Raw genomic sequence first — 18,528 nt, 5'->3', positions numbered from 1 at the left:
GGAGGAGAGGGGCTTTAGATGCGGGTGGGCGTGCACCATCCCCTCCTCAGAGCCTCAATAGGAACCCCCCCACAAACCCCCCCAGGTCAAAGTCTCGGGCAACCTGAAACCCCTTCCTGTGGAATCAAGTTTGCTTCTCACTCAACACTGCCTCAGAACCCTGAGGGCCCCCAACATTCCATCCACTGCCTCAGAACCTGCAGGACAGCAACATTCCATCCAGTGGCTTCGGAACCCTCAGGAACCCAAGATTCTGCCCAGCTGCCACAGAACCTTCAGGGCAGGGCTCCAACGTTCCATCCAGCTGCACTGTCCTTGGGCTAAGGGATCCCTGGGGGACTGCGTCCATTGGGGCGGGAACATCCATCGGGCTGAGGCCTTGGATGAGATCCCGGCCGGGGCTCCCCTCCACAAGGGCTGGCTGGCCGCCAGTGCCCCCCTGGGTGGCGGCCAAGCATGCCGGGGCAGCTCGCTAATGCCTCGGCTATCGCTATTTCCCACCCTCGCCAGAGCCTTGCGCCGAGCGTGTGGGCAGGGAAGGGTTAATCCGAACTCCGCCCTTTCCCGGGGCACGTGGTGCCATAACGGGGCTGTGATAGGGCAGGTCGGGAGCAGGGTGGGAGCGCAGCAGCGCCCCGGACGCCTGGGTTCCGAGCGTGGCTCGCAGCGCCGTGAGGGGGCGAGTCCCAGTCTGCAGCCCGCGGGCCCCGGGAGGGCTCGGCCCGGCCCGGCCGGGCGGTGAGTGGGGGCGCCGGGGGGAGGCCGAGGCAGGAAATCGCTGCCTGGAGGAAGTGGTGGCAGGGGCGGGGGGCTCGGAGCCGAAACGCGGCTGGGACCGGAGAGACCCCCCCGCCCCCAGCCAGCTCTGGAGCAGCGCGGGGGGGTCGGTGGCCCTGAGCCCAGCAGGGCCCCCCCAGCCGAGCCCGCCCTGGGGCAGCCGTCGCAGGGGGGTTTCTAGATCAGCTGTGCGGCGCTTTCCTCCTGCCCCGAAGGTGAGAACAAAGGAGGGGATCCCCGTCAGGCCGGGACTTGGAGCCCGGAGCCGCGCAGCCCCTCGCGGGGAGACCCCAAAGCCCTGAGCCGGGAGAGACACCAGCCTGGCGCAGCGCGGGGCTGGTCGGCAGCAGAGAGGAAACCCCCCGCCCCCCAATCCCCGCGTAGAGACCACCCCTGTCCTCATGGAAGAAAATCCCCATAAATGTTCTGACTGCAGGAAAAGCTTTAAGCAGAGCTCGACCCTGAGGAGGCACCAGCGAACCCACACGGGGGAGCGACCCTACAAATGCCCCCAGTGCGGGAAGAGCTTTGCCGACAGCTCCAACCTCCTTCGCCATCAGAGGAGCCACACGGGGGAGCGACCCTACACGTGTGCCCAGTGTGGGAAGAGCTTCGGGCACAGCGCGACCCTGATGAAGCATTCCAGGACCCACACGGGCGAGAGGCCCTACAGGTGTGATGAGTGTGGGAAGAGCTTCTCGGAGAGCTCCAAGCTCCTAGAGCACGAGAGGATCCACACAGGCTTGAAACCCTACAAATGCCCTATCTGTGGGAAAGTGTTCTGCCACAGCTCCTCGCTGACCAATCATCAGCGGGTCCACACAGGTGAGAGACCCTATAAATGCCCCGAGTGCGAGAAGACTTTTGGCCGCCGCTCCATGCTCATTCGACACATGAGGATCCACACAGGGGAACGACCTTACAAATGCCTCCAGTGCGGGAAGGCCTTTGCTGTTCTCTCAGTCCTGATCCAGCATGAGCGGATCCACACAGGGGAGAAACCCCACAAATGCTCCCACTGCGGGAAGTGTTTCAGCGATCCCTCTGTCCTGACCCGGCATGAGCGCATCCACACAGGCGAGCGACCCTACAAGTGTGTCCATTGCGGGAAGGGCTTTAGTCAGAGCTCCACCCATGCCCAGCATCTGAGAACCCACACCGGGGAGCGGCCCTATAGATGTGATGAGTGTGGGAAGAGCTTCAGTGTGAGTTCCAGCCTTGTTGTCCACCAGAGGATCCACACAGGAGAGAGACCCTATAAATGTCCCCACTGTGGGAAGAGCTTTAGTGGCTGGCCAAATTTTAGCAGGCATCTGAGGACCCACGCCCAGGAGTAAACCTGACAGGTGACCCAATTCTGGGAGATGCTACTGTGATCACTCTGGGCTCTTTAGACAGAGAACCCATGCAGTGGAGAGACGCTATAAATGCCCCAACTGTAGCCAGAGCTTTTGTCTCAGCTCGGAGCTTAGTAGGTACCAGAGAATGCACGTGGGGGGCTACCTATAAACGCCCCAACTGATGGAAGAGCTTTAATCCCAGGATGTACCTTGTTATTCATCAGAAGATCCACAGCAGAGACAGGCCTGAGAAATAAATGTGGAGGTAAGCGTCATTCAGAGCTCAGAAGAGGACTTCTGGTGCGGTGGAGGAGTGGGGCGGATAGTGAGTTTCTTTTCTATCTCTTATTTTTGCAAGAGCCATTTTGTTCTTGTCCAGTCTGGGTTGTTAAAAATTCAGCTTGAACGTGAAGTTGGTTTTTTTTTTTTTTTTTTCTGGTAGAATGTAATTCTTTTCTTCACGCTATCCTAAAGGTGGGTGGGGGTAGAGATCAAGTGTGTCTGTGAGGCCAATCTTGTCCCTGTTGTGGGTCAATTCCTGTGCAGTATTGATCTGTACCATACGGGGTGCCGTCACTTTGGATGGGCTATCACCAGCAGGAGAGTGAGTTTGTGTGTGTGTGGGGGGGGCGCGGAGGGTGAGAAAACCTGGATTTGTGCTGGAAATGGCCCAACTTGATGATCACTTTAGATAAGCTATTACCAGCAGGAGAGTGGGGTGGGAGGAGGTATTGTTTCATGGTCTCTGTGTATATAATGTCGTCTTCAGTTTCCACAGTATGCATCCGAAGAAGTGAGCTGTAGCTCACGAAAGCTCATGCTCAAATAAATTGGTTAGTCTCTAAGGTGCCACAAGTCCTCCTTTTCTTATAGGGTATGAGAAACTGTTATCTGTAGGAATTTGCTACCAGTATTTGCTACCTCTCGCCTTTCCCATCTTCTGGTGCAGAGGTAGGAAATTGTTACCAGTCGCAGTTACTGATCCTTAAGGCTGTTTTACACCTTCGACTGTGACTGAGAACTAGCCCTGATGACTCCAAGATCTCTTTCTTGAGTGGTAACAGTTAATATGGACCCTGTGTGTTTATGCGGGGGAGGGCGGGTGTCAAGGTTCCTTCCCCACTCTGAACTCTAGGGTACAGATGTGGGGACCTGCATGAAAACCTCCTAAGCTGACTTTTACCAGCTTAGGTTAAAAATTCCCCAAGGTACAAACTATTTTACCTTTTGCCCTTGGACTTTCGCTGCCACCACCAAACATCTCACCGGGTTCATTATTGGGAAAGAGCCATTTGGAAGCATCTTTCCCGCCAAAATCCTCACCCAAAACCTTGCACCCCCCTTCCTGGGGAAGGTCTGATAAAAATCCTCACCAATTTGCATAGGTGACCACAGACCCAAACCCTTGGATCTTAAGAACAATGAAAAAGCATTCCATTTCCTTACAAGAAGACTTTTAATAGAAGTAAAAAGAATTGCCTCTGTAAAATCAGGATGGTAAATACCTTACAGGGTAATTAGATTTAAAACATAGAGAATCCCTCTAGGCAAAACCGTAAGTTACAAAAAGACACAAAACCAGGAATATCTATTCCATTCAGCACAGCTTACTTTCTCAGCCATTTAAAGGAATCATAATCTAACGCATACCTAGCTAGATTACTTACTAAGTTCTAAGACTCCATTCCTGTTCTGTTCCCGGCAAAAGCATCACACGCACACAGAGAGCCTTTGTTTCTCCCTCTCCCCAGCTTTGAAAATATCTTGTCTCCTCATGGGTCATTTTGGTCAGGTGCCAGGGAGGTTATCCAAGCTTCTTAACCCTTTACAGGTGAAAGGGTTTTTCCTCTGGCCAGGAGGGATTTTAAAGGTGTTTACCCTTCCCTTTATATTTATGACAGGGGGTCTTTCTGATAATTGCTTCCTGCCTTCTTTTAGTTTTCTGGTTCCTTTTCCCTGAACTCAGTGTTCGTGTGTCTGTCTGTCTGCCCGCCTAACTTCACTGGGTGATGGTCGTTACATGGTTTGATTGTTCACCTACCTGAATGTCTTGCAGCCATTTCCTCGTGTTTTGGGATTGTTGTCTTGGGGTGCATCAGAGTGTCCCATTATGGAGACTGGTGATCTGTTTTGGGGTGCACACTCCATCACTTTGTACATACAGATGAGATTCTATTTTCCAATGTGCACGTTACTTTGCACTTACCAACATTGAATTCAATCTGCCATTTTGTTCCTCAGTCAGCCAGCTTTTTGAGATCCCTTCAGAGTCGGTTTTGGACTTGACTGCCTTGAATAACTTTGTATCCTCTGCAAACTTTGCCCCCTCAATGTTTCGTCTTTTTTTCCAGATCATTTATGAATATGTTGAATAGCACTGGTCCCAGGACAGATCTTTGGGGGACCCTGTTGTTTAACCTCTCTCCACTGGGAAAACTGACCATTTATGTTTACCCTTTGTTTCCTGTCCTTTAATCACTTACTGATCCAGGAGAGGACCTTCCCTCTTGTCGCATGACTGCTTAGTTTGCTTAACAGCCTTTGGTGTGGGAACTTGTCAAAGGCTTTCTGAAAGTCCAAGTACAGTAACTCCTTGCTTAACGTTGTAGTTATGTTTCTGAAAAATGCTACTTTACGCGAAACGATGTTAAGCGAATCCAAGTTCCCTATAAGAATTAATATAAATAGGGGGAGTTAGGTTCAGGGAATTTTTTTTTTGGTCAGACAAAATACTGTATATAAAAGTTTTAAACAAACAAACAAGTTAATACTGTGCACAGCAATGATGATTGTGAAGCTTGGTTGAGGTGGTGAAGTCAGAGGGTGGATATTTCCCAGGGAATGCCTTACTGCTCAATGATGAGCTAGCACTCGGCTGAGCTCTCAAGGGTTAACACACTGTTGTTAATGTAGCCTCACACCCTACAAGGGAGGGGAGACAGCATGGCAGAGAGAGACAGAGACACACACCCTGTGTGTGAGAGAGATGCACATTGCCCCTTTAAGTACGCTGATGCCACTCTAAGTACATTGCCTTTTTAAGTAGATCAGAAAGTTGAGACAGCAGCTACTACCAGCAAGCTCCCTCTGTCCTGAGCCTTGTTGTGTCTCTCCCTCCCCCACCCCCGCCCCACTCTGTGGAAATGGGGTAAAGTAGCAGGGAGGGGACACATCCTGACTTTAGCATCCCTCTTTCCTTCCCCCCCCACAAAGCAGGTAGGAGGCTCCTGGGAGCAGCTCCAAGGCAGAGGGCAGGAGCAGCACATGGCAGTCCGGGGGAGGGACAGCTGAACTGCTGGCAATGGGTAGCATGCTGAGTGGCTGCTGCACAGGGAATTTAGGGGGGCTGTCGGTCCACCCTGGTTTCAAGCCCCCACCAGCTCGCTGCAACGGGCTGCTCTTCCTGCAAGCAGTGGACAAAGCAGGCAGCTGCCAAATGACGTTATAAGGGAGCACTGTGCAACTTTAAATGAGCACGGTCTCTAATTGGTCAGCAATGTAACAACGTTAACCAGGACGACTTTAAGTGAGGAGTTACTGTACACTATATCAACTGGGTCACCCTTGTCCACATGCTTGGTGACTCCCTCAAAGAATTCTAATAGATTGGTGAGGCATGATTTCCCTTTACAAAAACCACGTTGACTCTTCCCCATCAATTCACGCTCGTGTGTGTGTCTGATAATTCTGTGCTTTACTATAGTTTTGACCAGTGTGTCTGGTACTGAAGTTAGGCTTACCAGCCTGTAATTGCCTGGATCACCTCTAGAGCCTTTTCTTTTAAAAAAATAAAATAAAAATGTTAAATTAGCTATCCTCCAGTCTTCTGCTACAGAGGCTGATTTAATGGATAGGTGTCATGGAGTGGAGTGTACGTGGCCTGGCCTAGAAGAGCAGGAGTGAGATCTAGTGGGTGGAGCAGGCATCCAGGTTGGGGAACGAAGCCAAGGGTCAGCACCAGTCAACTACCAGTTACCAGAGCCAGGGGTCAAGCCAGAGTCAGAACTAGGAATTGAAGCTGAAGGTCAGAGCCAAGGTTGGATACCAAATTCCAGAGCCAGGATCAGGAGTCAGAGGATGGGGTCAAAGCCAGGACGGGTCACTGAGGATTGGAGGTGAGGCATAAGGGCAGGAGGAGACACAAGGATCAAGCACAGAGCAGGAGCATGGTGGGAACAAGAGTGAAGCCAGGAGCAAGGATGAGTGCAGGAGATAGGCACAAGCAGGGTCCAATGCAGCCACAACAGGAAACGACCTTGTTGCTCAGACAAATGTCCTGTTCCGCCTCCTGGCTTAAATAGCGTAGTAGGACCAATCAGCGGAGCTGGGCAGTACTCCAGTCAGAGCGCTCGTGGGTGATGCCTATAACCCCAGTAGCTTTTCAGCCCACTTGACTTCAATAGCCATTGGGTGGAAGCCAGGATGTGACAGCTGTTTGGGGATGTGTAAGCCTGAGGTCAAGTCCTGGGACGTCATAATAGGTTATGTACCACAGTTAGTAGTTCTGGGATTTCATATATAAGTTGCTCCAGAACTCTTGGGTGGATCGCATCTGGTCCTGAGGACATATTACTGTTTCATTAATCAATTTATTCCAAAAACTCTGACATCTCAATCTGGGACAGTTCCTCAGATTTGTCACCTAACAAGATTGGATCAGGTATGGGAATCTCCCTCACATCCTCAGCTGTGAAGACCAATACAAATAATTAGCTTCTCCGCAATGGCCTTGTCTTCTGGCCATTGCGGAGAAGCTAATTGGGTGCTCCCTTAGCACCCTGATGGTCCAGTGGCCCCACTGATTGTTTGGCAGCCTTCCTACTTCTAAACAACTTTTTGCTGTTAGTGTTTTGCTTGTTAGCCTTCAAATTCATTTTTGGCCTTCCTGCTTATACTTTTACACTTGATTTGCCAGAGTTTTTGTTCCTTTCTATTTTCTTCAGTAGGATTTGAGTTCCAATTTTTAAAGGATGCTGTTTGGCCTCTAAGAACCCTTTTTACTCTGCTCTTTAGCAGTGGTCACGTTTTTCCCTGTTTTATTTATTTATTTATTTGGGGAATATGTTTAGTTTGGGCCTCTTATGGTGTTTTAAATAGTTTACATGCAGCTTGCAGGCATTTCACTCTTTATTTTTATTTCCATTTCCTCCTCATTTTTGTGTAGTTCCCCTTTTGGAAGTTAAGTGCTATTGTGGTGGGTTTCTTTGGTATTTCCCCCCCCCCCCCCCCAACAAGGTTGTGAAATTTAATTACATCATGGTTGCTATCACTGAGCCATCATACTCTATGAATCTTTTGGACCAGATACTGTGCGCCACTTCATCAAGAATGGCCTCTCCCTTTGTGGGTTCAAGGACTAGCTACTCCATGAAGCAGCCTTGAAATGCAAAGCACTATTTGACACTTGGGACATACTTTAAAGTAACACTTCTGTAACTTTGCCCTCTTCACATCAGATTTCCCCCTAAAAACTGCCATGAGAAATATCCTTAATTATGGCCCCATTGTGCATTCACTCACTGTGTGACCTTGGGAAAATAATTTTGCATCTGTTTCTGAGGTTTCCCCACCCATAAAATAGCAATTATGAAACCCACCTTTGTGGTCCGCAGATTAAAAGTGATATTTAGGCGTTCTTACTACTTTGGAAACACACATCTGCAGTGAAGAAAACTTTGAACTGACACTCCCAGGCCTCACAACGGGAGCCAGTGAAAATTAACAGTGAAAATTGAAAGCATAGGTTCATCTGCAAGCATCAGAAATGCAGTGTCCTGGGAGACACTGGAATGGACTGAGGGGAAGATGGGGTCAAACAGCTCAAGTTAAAAGCACCTGTGACTATTGATAATAAATCAAAGTGGAAAGCTCTTCGCACGTATGTGTTTCTTTAAGCAGCTTGTGCTACTGTACAAGACAGGACAGCACTGCTTTATCCCGCTGTAGGAATGCATGGGCGTCCCTCCCTGTCAGCCTCAGAGGGAGGCCACACGTCCTCGCTGTCACATCTATAAAGGGCAATTTTTCAAAGGGGGAATTAACAGTGTTTGAAGCTCAGGCCCTCTGTCCAGGCTGATTCCCCACCCTGGCACTCCGAGTGCAGAAGCTGAGGGCCCGCAAGGATTCTAAAAATGGATACTGGCCACTCCAGGCTGGTATTAAACTCCCAAGGTCACAGCTTCTCTCTGACCTTGGATGGGTAGATGCTGCCACCACCCAAACACAAAAAAACGCTTTGAACCTAGGAAGGGGCACTTGGGAATTCCTCCCTGTGGGGTGCCCTCGTGCCCTCTTCCCCACCCCTCCGGGGAAGAGCTGAGAAAGAAAACGAATGAAATTAGCTGTTGTCACCACCTAGTGAAACGGCATCTGCACAAACCTCTTAGGACACAAAAAAACCCCCAACCCTGTTGTGAACAAAGGTAAATTTTATTAGAAACCAAAAGAAAGAAAATACGTCTGGAACTTAGGCTATTGCTAGACTTAAAAAGAGCAAATCTAATAATTAAGCATCAAGAATGGTTTTTTTTTTTTTTTTTTTTTGAGGTCCGGCTTAATGGTTACCAGCAAAACAAAAGGATTTTGGGGGTTAGCACAGAGGAGTCCACAAGCCTTACAGAAATAAAAGAGAGAAGCTAATCGCGCCTTCCTAGACGTTTCCTGATCTACTTACATATCTGGGGTTTCAAATTGAGTAGTTCCAGGTATGATCTGGTGATTTTCATACCTGGTTCACAGCTTTTTACAGCATAGCTTTACCACTGACAAAGGGAAAGTTTCCCCCCGCCCCCCATTTTAAAAAGTTCTAGCCCTCCCCTTGGCTCTTTTGGTCAGTTGCTCACTCCCTTCCTTTTTACCTATGGGCTTTTTTAACCCTTCACAGGTAAAGCAAGTAGAGAACAGCTACTAACATGGATTTTTATAGCTGGCTGGCTGGCTAGGTGTCCATAAAAGGGAGCTACCCCTCCCCCCTTCATTTATCACATGCCCCCCAAATCACAGACGGTGCTGGCCAGCCTGGTTCAGGTCAGGTCCACACTGACTGGGATTTCCTCCTGGAGGTTTAGGAAACAGAGTTAATAAGATACACGCACCTCTAATTTTACTACCAATTACATGGAGAACTCAACAGTATTTTTCACATTTCAAGGACTACGTTGACTTAGAATCCGGGGACATTTTTACCCAGCTGATTCTGGGAAACCTTTCTGGGAGAGGGCATCAGCCACTTTGTTAGAGGCTCCTGAAATGTGTTGTATTTCAAAATCAAAGTCATGAAGAGCTAAACTCCACCAAAGAAGTTTTTTGTTAGTTCCTTTGACTGTGTGAAGCCACTTCAGCGCAGCATGGTCGGTTTGCAGGTGGAAACGCCGTCCCCAAACGTATGGGCGTAGCTTCTCTAGAGCACACACAATGGCGTAACATTCTTTTTCCGAGACTGACCAGTGGCTTCCCCTCTCAGACAGTTTTTTGGCTGAGAAACACGACAGGATGGAATTGCTGATCTGGTCCTTCCTGCATTAAAACTGCTCCTACACCACCTGTGGTTATGACGAAAAGTTGGTCAAAGTCCAGGGCCCTTAGTACAGGGTCAGACGTAAGGGCTGCCTTAAACTGGTTAAAGGCTTTTTGACACTTTTCGGTCAACTGAACGGCATTTAGCTGTTTTTTCCTGGTTAGGTCTGTCAGTGGGGTGGCAATTTGGCTGTAGTGTGGTACAAATCGTCAATAATACCCAGCCAAGCCCAAGAAGGATTGGACCTGTTTCTGTGACATAGGGACAAGCCAATTTTGGATAGCATTTACTTTAGCCTGTAGGGGGTTGATAGTTCCTTGACCCACCTGGTGTCCAAGGTACCTGTTACCCTGTTTAGGCCTATTTGACATTTTTTGGCCTTAACGGTTAATCCTGCCTCCCTTATATGCTGAAAGACAGCTTGGAGGTGTTCCAGGTGTTCTGCCCATAAATCTGAGAATATAGCCACATCGTCAAGGTAGGCTACTGCAAATTCCCCCAATCCAGCCAGAAGGTTATCTACCAGTCTCTGGAAGGTGGCGGGTGTATTTTGCAGTCCGAAAGGGAGCACATTAAATTCATACAGCCCTACATGGGTCTTACCTTTCCTTGGTGGGGTCATCTAGCAGCACTTGCCAGTACTCCTTAGTTAAATCTAAGGTGGAGATGAACTGGGCATGTCCCAGTTTCTCCAATAGTTCATCTGTGCATGGCATTGGATAGTTTTCTGGGTGAGTTACAGCATTTAGTTTATGGTAGTCAATGCAAAACGAATTTCCCCATCGGGTTTGAGAAGCAGAACCGCTGGAGAGGCCCATGGACTCTCAGAGGGGCAGATTACACCCATCTGTAACATGTCCTTCATCTCCCTTTCTATAGCAGTTTTGGCATGAGGAGCCACCCGGTAGGCTTGGGCTCTAAGTGGGCAAGCATTACCTGTGTCAATGGAGTGGTACGCTCGTTCTGTCCGTCCTGGGGTGGCTGAGAACATCGGTGCGAAGCTGGTGCACAGCTCCTGGATTTGCTGTCGCTGCTTATGCCCAAGGGTGATGGAAAGGCTCACCTCTTCTACGACACCATTGCTTTTTCCTTCATAGTAGACTCCTTCTGGCCACTCAGCATCGTCTCTCTCCTGGGCTGTAAACTGGAGAACCTTGATTTCTCAGGCATAAAAGGGCTTTAGAGAATTAACATGGTATACTTTAGGTTTTAGGGTAGGGTCTGGGAATGCTATGCGGTAATTAACAGCTCCTAGGTGCCATAAATGGCCCCTCCTATGGCACTTGCATCTTATTGGCCTGGAGCGCTTTCAGGACCATGACTTGGTCACCTACTCGGAAGGAACGCTCTGTGGCATGTTTATCATACCAGGCCTTTGGCTCTTGTTGAACATCTTGTAGGTTTTCTCAAGCAAGGTCTAGAGAGTCCTTGAGGGTGTTTTGCAGGTTGGTTACAGAATGCAAAATGTTAGTTCCTGGAGAAGATGCAACTCCCTCCCGTTGCTGCTTCATCAATTGTAAAGGCCCCTTTACTTTGTGGCCATAAACGAGTTCAAAGGGTGAAAACCCCAACCTGGGATGTAGTACAGCCCTGTAGGAAAAGAGCAACTGCTGCAACACTAGGTCCCAATCATTGGAGTGCTCATTCACAAATTTACACGTCATGGCCCCCAAATTCCCATTAAACTTCTCCACTAGGTCATTTGTTTGATGGTGGTAAGGAGTGGCAACCAAGCGGTTCACCCCATGAGCTTCCCAAAGATGTTTCATGGTCCCTGCCAGAAAGTTAGTTCCTGAATCCGTAAGGATGTCGGAGGGCCAACCTACCCTTGCAAAAATGTCTGTTAATGCCTGGCACATGCTTTTAGCCCTGGTCTTGCTTAGAGCTACTGCTTCCGGCCATCTGGTGGCAAAATCCATGAAAGTCAGTATGTACTGCTTTCCTCTGGGTGTCTTTTTCGGAAAAGGACCCAGAATATCCACAGCTACTCGCTGAAATGGAACCTCAATGATGGGGAGTGGCTGGAGAGGGGCTTTGACCTGGTCTTGGGGCTTTCCCACCCTCTGGCACACCTCACAAGTCCGGACATAGGTAGAAACGTCCTTGCCCATTCCCTCCCAGTGAAATGACTTCCCCAAATGGTCCTTGGTCCTGTTCACCCCAGCATGGCCACTAGGGTGATCGTGGGCTAAGTTCAAGAGTTTTCCCCTATACTTAGTTGGAACTACCAACTGTCTCTGGGGATGCCAGTCCTCCTTGTGCCCACCAGAAAGGGTTTCCTTGTATAAGAGTCCTCCTTCTACAACAAACCTGGACCTATTGGAAGAGCTGAGAGGCAGTGGGTGCCGCCGTTCAAGCTCCCTTAAGATTTTCATCCGCTTCCTGTTCGGCGTGGAATTGCTCCCTTGATGCTGGAGACATCGGTCCCACTGGAAGCGATGCGGGTGACGCGAGGGGTGTCTCCGTTGACTGTGAACCGCTCTCCGCTGGTGCACTGGGTTGTATTTCAGGCTCCGGTTGAGCTTCTTGCGCCGGTTGAGCTGCTGCTGCAGGTGCAGGCTCTGTGGCGCCCTTTGGTGCTGGCTCCCCTGACTCTGGCGGGGTTGCAAGCACGGGCTCTGGTGGCTGAGGGCTCTGCCAGTTCCGATCCTTGGGCTGGTTCTGGCTGGGTCCCAGGAACTGGATCTACAACCGTTGTCATAGACTCTGGTCTGGGGTCTGGTTCCATCAGCTCTGGCGGGTCCCTGTAGGAGGCTGAGGAATGGAGTTAGGTGGAGAGGCCTGTTTAGCCTGGTCATGGGTGACCATCCCCACCCATTTTGTTAGCCTCACATGGTTGGCTAAGTCTTCTACCGGCAGCATGGGAATGCGATAATCGTCATAGACTGCAAAAGTCCGTATTCCTGACCCACCCTTGTATTGGACAGGCAACCTGGCTGTAGGCAAGTTAAAAGAGTTGGCCTTAAAGGGTTGCACCATCTCTTGGGCCTCTGGGTTGATGAATTTGGGGTCCACCAGGGATTGGTGGATAGCTGACACCTGTGCTCCAGTGACTCTCCACTCAGTAAACTTCCTCCCACCCGCACTCACAGTTTCCCTTCGCTCTGGAGGTATTTGTGAGGCATCTGGGCCTGAAGGCTCCTGGTGGGACCCTGGGGTGATGAGTTGCAGTCAGCTGGTGCTCTTGGGGCAGTTGGTCTTCACATGCCCCAGCTCATTACACTTAAAGTATCGCCCAGCTGACTGTGGGTTGGGGCGAGGTGGGTGGTTGGAGAGTAGGGTGGTGGGTAAAAAAGCATCTGCGATCTCCCTGGCTGTGTGGAGGGCTCCTCCTTGCAAGGTGGGGCCTTGGGCTGACCCAGATGGTGGGGTGTTTGGTCGGGTTGCCCCTTCTGGTATCCGCTCCAACTGTTACTAGCTTTCTTCTTCTCCACCACCTCCACCCATTTGGCTCTGATCTCCCCCGCCTCAATTGCAGTTTTGGGCTTCCCATCTAGGATGTACCTTTCTATCTCCTCAGGAACATCCTCTAAGAACGGCTCCATTTGCATTAGGAGAGACAGATCTTCCAGAGATTTAACGCTTGCTCCTGATATCCAGGCATCCCAATGTTTCACAATGTGGTCGGCGTGTCGGGAAAATGCCACGTCTGGTTTCCACCTTAGGGCTCTGAACTGCCGATGGGCATGCTCGGGTGTTCACTCCATCCTAATTTTGGCCTTGTGTTTAAAAAGTTCGTACAGGTGAGCCAGATTCATTTCCAGGTCAGTGTTCAGTTGAGACTTAGGGGCCTTGTCATGGGCTGGCACCTGGCCTGCCGGCATCACAGAGGCCACTGTCTCTGAATTATCCTCCCGGTTCCTGACAATTATAAAGTGCACCAGAAACTTATGAAAAGGGCAGCCCTAGGTGCACAGGTAGAATTGGTTAATGGCAATCCATATAAGTTAGTTCATATTTGACATATTGCCGGGCCTGCTAGAGTGGTTTTGCTTATTCATGAGGCAATCTGGGAGCTTACCATGATCCTTTGGCAGACTCCCTCCTCTCTGATGCCTGCTGCCACGAGAACAGAAAAGAGGTGCCAGATTCCTTCTTAGGCATGTGAATATTTTTACTCACCCCCAACCTCAGGATCTTTGGCCTTCATTATGCTTAACCATCAGTTTCACTGATTCCAAGAACTTTAATGAAGCTCAGACAAGACTCAGCTTCTGTGATTCGCATTGCACCAGTATGGCACGGACAATACTGCTTTCCAGAACCGGTCAGGCTGTCGATACAACCAGCCATCACGGTTCCTCTTACTCCCAACTTGATATTGCAGAATGGCATCTTCATCATCCTCACGAGGTAGGTTAGTGCGGAGACAGAGGGGAGAGTGCCCCCTGCTGGGCCCCCTGTGCCCTGCAGCACAGAGCTCCCTAGCGCTGGACTTGGTCATAGGTGTCAGCGCTGACTGCAAAGGGAGAGCGCCCCCTACTGGGTCCTCACCCTGTTTCTTGCAGCACAGCGCCCCCTACTGAGCCCTTCCCTGCAGCACAGTGCCCCAACCTATTGCCGCTCTCTAGCCCCATCCATCACACTCTCGTCTCTCTCCTTCTTTCCATCCTGTGCTTCCCCAAGCCTCAAGGACTCAATCAAGTACATCAACTTGTCCACCGAGGAGGCAGGGGCAAGTGTGCCAGAGACACATCAGTACGAGGTGAGGCCGGCAGCAGGGAGCCAGGACTCCTGGGTTCTATCCCCAGCTCTGGCAGGGGAGTGGGGTCTGAGGGTTAGAGTGGGGGCTGGGGATCAGGGCTCCTGGGTTCTCTTCCTGAAGTGCCCTATGGTGAGTCTGTTTTTATTTCAGGTCAAGAACCTGCGGCAGCGAAGTGTCCCCATCTCGGTCACGATCCAGTTCCCCGTGGAGCTGAGCGGGGTCCGGGTGTGGGACGCCTCTGAGGTCGTCCCTTCCAAGGTACCTGCCTCTCCCTGCCCTTGTGTGTGTGAGATGGGCCCAGTGACACCTGCTCGGCCCTACAGCGCCCCCTGCTGGGACAGGCTGCCTGGGGGGGGAAGACCCCTTCCCAGTGGTGAAAGTAAAATTAATTTTTCCCAGTATTGGGGGTGGGGGCATGTCACCTCCCCACATGACCCTCCCTGTGACTCTGTCCTGTCCCCAGCCCAGGATCCCCACGCTTTTCCCCTCCCATCCCCATTACCTGGGGGGAGAGGGGGCTGGGAGCGGTACAGCATCCGGAGGAGCTATCGGCATCTACGCCTTTCCCCGCTGCCCCTCCCAGCCCCCTACGCTTCCACAGAGCTGCATCTCCTTCGGCAAGGCTGCTGCTGTATGTGACGAGCTGGAGGAGGCTCAGCTCCATGGAGGAGCTGGGGACGGTACGGTGTCTTTCCGGTATGCCGTGCTGGCTATAAATAGCTTTCTAGTACAGCAGACCGGACCGGACCAGCCCGGCTTTTTTCTTATCAGTACACCACACCGGCCCTTACCAGGTTACATTCACCGCTGCCCCTTCCCCAGCTCCTGAGCCAGCCAGCCAGCCCCCTGTGCTGGGGCCCTGTAGAGGTGAAAGGTCCCATGGCCCATTCCTGCCCCTATTAACACCGTGTCTCTCTCCCTCCCCAGCCCCAGCTGGCTCAGTGCGTAAGTAAGGCTGGAACCCCGGGTTCGAAGGACTTTGTGAAGCGGATGAGCGAGCGCCCCCTGCTGGTGAGTACAGGCCAGTGCGGATCCCACCAGCCCCTTCCCCTCCGCACTAACACAGACAGTGCATGTGGGGCTGGGCTGGGGGAGGGACAGGGCCCCGTGCTATAGACAGACCCAGAGCCTCATGACCATGCTGAGCCCCTGCACGCCCCCTGCCTCACCCGGTGATATCCTTCTGCACCCAGGACTTCTCCGTGGCCACCTGTAAGAAGATCCGGTGCAGAATCACCTACCTGGAAATGCACCAGCTGCTGGAGTTCATGATCAAAGGGAACTTCAGCTTCCAGTGGGTCTCCCAGGTACGAGAACTGCCTCTGCCTCTCAGCACCGGGTGAGGGATCCCTCATGTGAACAGCTCCCACGCCTCACCCCTGAGGGTTGCTGCATCTCAGTGCCGGGCAAGGGATTGCCCCTGTGTGAACAGCCCTGTGTGAACATTGCTCTGGGTCCCTCTGGATTGATGCTCTGGGCTGGTTTGTGTCATTTCTGGTCAGGGACAGTGAATTTCTCTGTTCCAGACTCAGCAGCAGAAAGTGAGTCTGGTGAGCGAGGCCCGGATTGAATACGAGGAGCAGAAATACAACCAGAAGGAGGGATTCGTCCAGCGGCAGGTACCAGAGTGACTGTGCCCGGGATAGAGAGAGCATTGGCTAGTGGTTAGAGCTGGGAGCCAGGACTCGTGGGTTCTGTCCCTGCTCTGGGAGGAAGTGGGGTCTGGTTTGATAATTTCAGGACTTTTGGGTCCCCATCTCACAGCTCCTCTCCCCCAGGTGCAGACGGTGGTGGAGCGCTTTGTGGGCTATAACTACCTGCCCATCATCGTGGGCAGCAGCGTGGGGGCCTGATTCTGCTGGCTCTCATCACAGCAGCCCTCTGCAAGGGGAGTGGGGCAGCGCTTGGACCCCTCCCCCACCGCCCATCACCCTGGGGGTGGGGCCCGTAGCTCTCCCAGCTGGTGGAGAAGGGGCAAGAGTCTTTCCTTTGGAGGTTCCCACAGCCTGTCTCTCCCCATCCTCCGCTATAAGCCTGTGTCTGTCTGGCTCTCACCATCTCCCCTCTTTGTCTCCTTCCAGTTCGGCTTCTTCCAGCGCCAGTACAAGCAGATGATGGAGGACGCTGTGGAGGGCGAGGGGCCTGGCCCGACCCGGAGCGCAACCCCTGGCAACCCCCCTGCTTCCGATGCCCCAAAACAGTAGCCCCCCAGACGCCAACGCCCCCCGGCTTTGCCTCCCTCTTAGTTGCTCTAGATCCACCTCTGCCTCCTAATGTTTGCCACCCCCAAGACGCAGAAAGACCGGCCACTGCCCATCCCCCAACCATTAAAAGAGATCCTAGTGCCAACTCGAGCGAATTGTTACTCAAATTATGCTGGGCAGAATTCTGCTTACTTTTTTTTATCATTTTGATGGAGAACATTAAAGTTAGTTTATAGGCATTTTTTTTAAGAGTTCTATTGATTTAAATTTTGATGTGGAAAGTTACTTGTTTTAAGCATCCCTCCCTCCCCCATTTTTATCAGTTTAAATAATCACGGTTGTAGGAATTTGTATGTGTTGGGAGTCAGGCCATAGGTGAAGGTCAGACAATTATTTAATGGCAATAGAGGTTGAGATTCAAGAAGTGGAGCTTTATAATTATGCTTGGAAGGACTGGATTTTTATTGGTAAATGTTGAATTCATCACACACGCGCAAGCTGCTGGCAAAATATTTCCATCGCTAATCATCAAAATTTGCTGCTTGAGAACTTCTAAAACTGATTGAAAAGGAAAAAAATCAATGTCTCTGCCCTGCAGGTTTAAACTGAGGAACTCCCTGCCGCATGTGGTAATGAGGCTGTGACAGAATACGTTCCTGTATTCACACCCTCCATATTATTGTTATAATCTTTGTACGAATTATGCCTTGTGAGGTATAATTCGAAACCTCACATGTTGTTAATCAGTATTGTCCTGATAAGATATGGGTCTCAACATTGTCAATAGGATGAAATTCAATAAGGACAAATGCAGAGTACTCCACTTAGGAAGGAACAATCAGGTGCACACCTACAGAATGGGAAATGACTGCCTTGGAAGGAGTACTGGGGAAAGGGATCTGGGGGTCATAGTGGACCACAAGCTAAATCTGAGTCAACAGTGTAACGCTGTTGCAAAAAAAGCAAACGTCATTCTGGGATGTATTAGTAGGACAATGGGGCACGGCACGGTGGGGGCAACCCTGCTTCGTCCAGTTCAAGAGCACTGTTTACAAGCCGCAGCCCTGTGCTGCCAGTGTGCCCCTTCCCCGTGGGGGTGGGTCCATGCCATGCCACACAGCCCTCCCACCCAGCAACCCTGGACCCACTATGCCTAGCACCCCCCCCCACAAATGCACAGTGCCCTGAACACCGTCACCCCTGCCCAGCACCCCCCCACACCCTCAGCCCCACCACCTCTGCCCAGCACCCCCCACAGACCCCCCACTGCCCAGCACCCTAACATGCAAAGATCTCCCCCACTGCCCAGTACCCTTCCCCACAGTCCCACCATCACAACTACACTGCGCCTCACACAGACCCCCCCCCCCCCACTGCCCAGCATCCCAAAATACACAAACCTCCCGCACTGCCCAGCACCTCCCACCCCCTCACATCCCAGCATCCCCTCACAGACCTACTCCCCGACACCCTGCCCCTAGGCCCTGCTGAGCCAGCGCAGAGCAGGGATCCCTCTCCAGAACAGTGCTAGGGGGCAGGACAGCAGAAGCTCGGGAACGCAGAGCGGCCCTGTCCCCCAGGGCACCATGCAGCCCCAGACCACAGATCCATGGCCGGAGAGGGCTGAAGGCTGAGAGCAGCAGCAGGAGGGTGCTGGTTCTCTCGGCAGGACAGCTGAAGCCAGAGGGCCAGAGAGGGCTGAACTCTGGGGAAGGATGGAGGGTTAAACCCGCTGATGTCTCCAACTGGAACCATACCTGGGAATGAAACAAGGTGGAGAAGCACCCCAGCTAGAAGGGTGCTGGAGCTGTATTGTAGAGCCGTGGTTTTGTTCATAGATCCCTAGATTCCAAGGCCAGAAGAGATCATTGTGATCATCCAGCCTGACCTCCTGTGTAACACAGGCCTGAGAACTTCCTTGAAATAATTCCTAGAGCAGAGCTTTTAGAAAAGCGTCCAATTCTGATTTTAAAACGGTCAGTGATA

The 18,528-nt window shown here is 51.4% G+C and overlaps 1 protein-coding gene and 1 pseudogene across 1 annotated transcript in view; both read left to right on the top strand.

The window, feature by feature from the left end:
• The window catches only part of LOC140912947 (uncharacterized), a 43,133-nt gene extending 28,558 nt beyond the window's left edge, over positions 1 to 14,575 (top strand). The window contains 3 exon segments of the mRNA XM_073348406.1: positions 1,081 to 2,111; positions 2,113 to 2,382; positions 14,489 to 14,575. Coding sequence (XP_073204507.1) covers positions 1,081 to 2,111; positions 2,113 to 2,286 — 1,205 coding nt within the window. The 3' untranslated portion in view covers positions 2,287 to 2,382; positions 14,489 to 14,575.
• LOC140912936 (up-regulator of cell proliferation-like) overlaps positions 12,072 to 18,528 on the top strand; it is a 107,602-nt pseudogene continuing 101,145 nt past the window's right edge.

This window comes from Lepidochelys kempii, chromosome 6, assembly GCF_965140265.1.
Source record: "Lepidochelys kempii isolate rLepKem1 chromosome 6, rLepKem1.hap2, whole genome shotgun sequence".
Taxonomy (NCBI): Eukaryota; Metazoa; Chordata; order Testudines; family Cheloniidae; genus Lepidochelys; species Lepidochelys kempii.
This window is presented reverse-complemented; position numbering and strand designations above follow the sequence as displayed.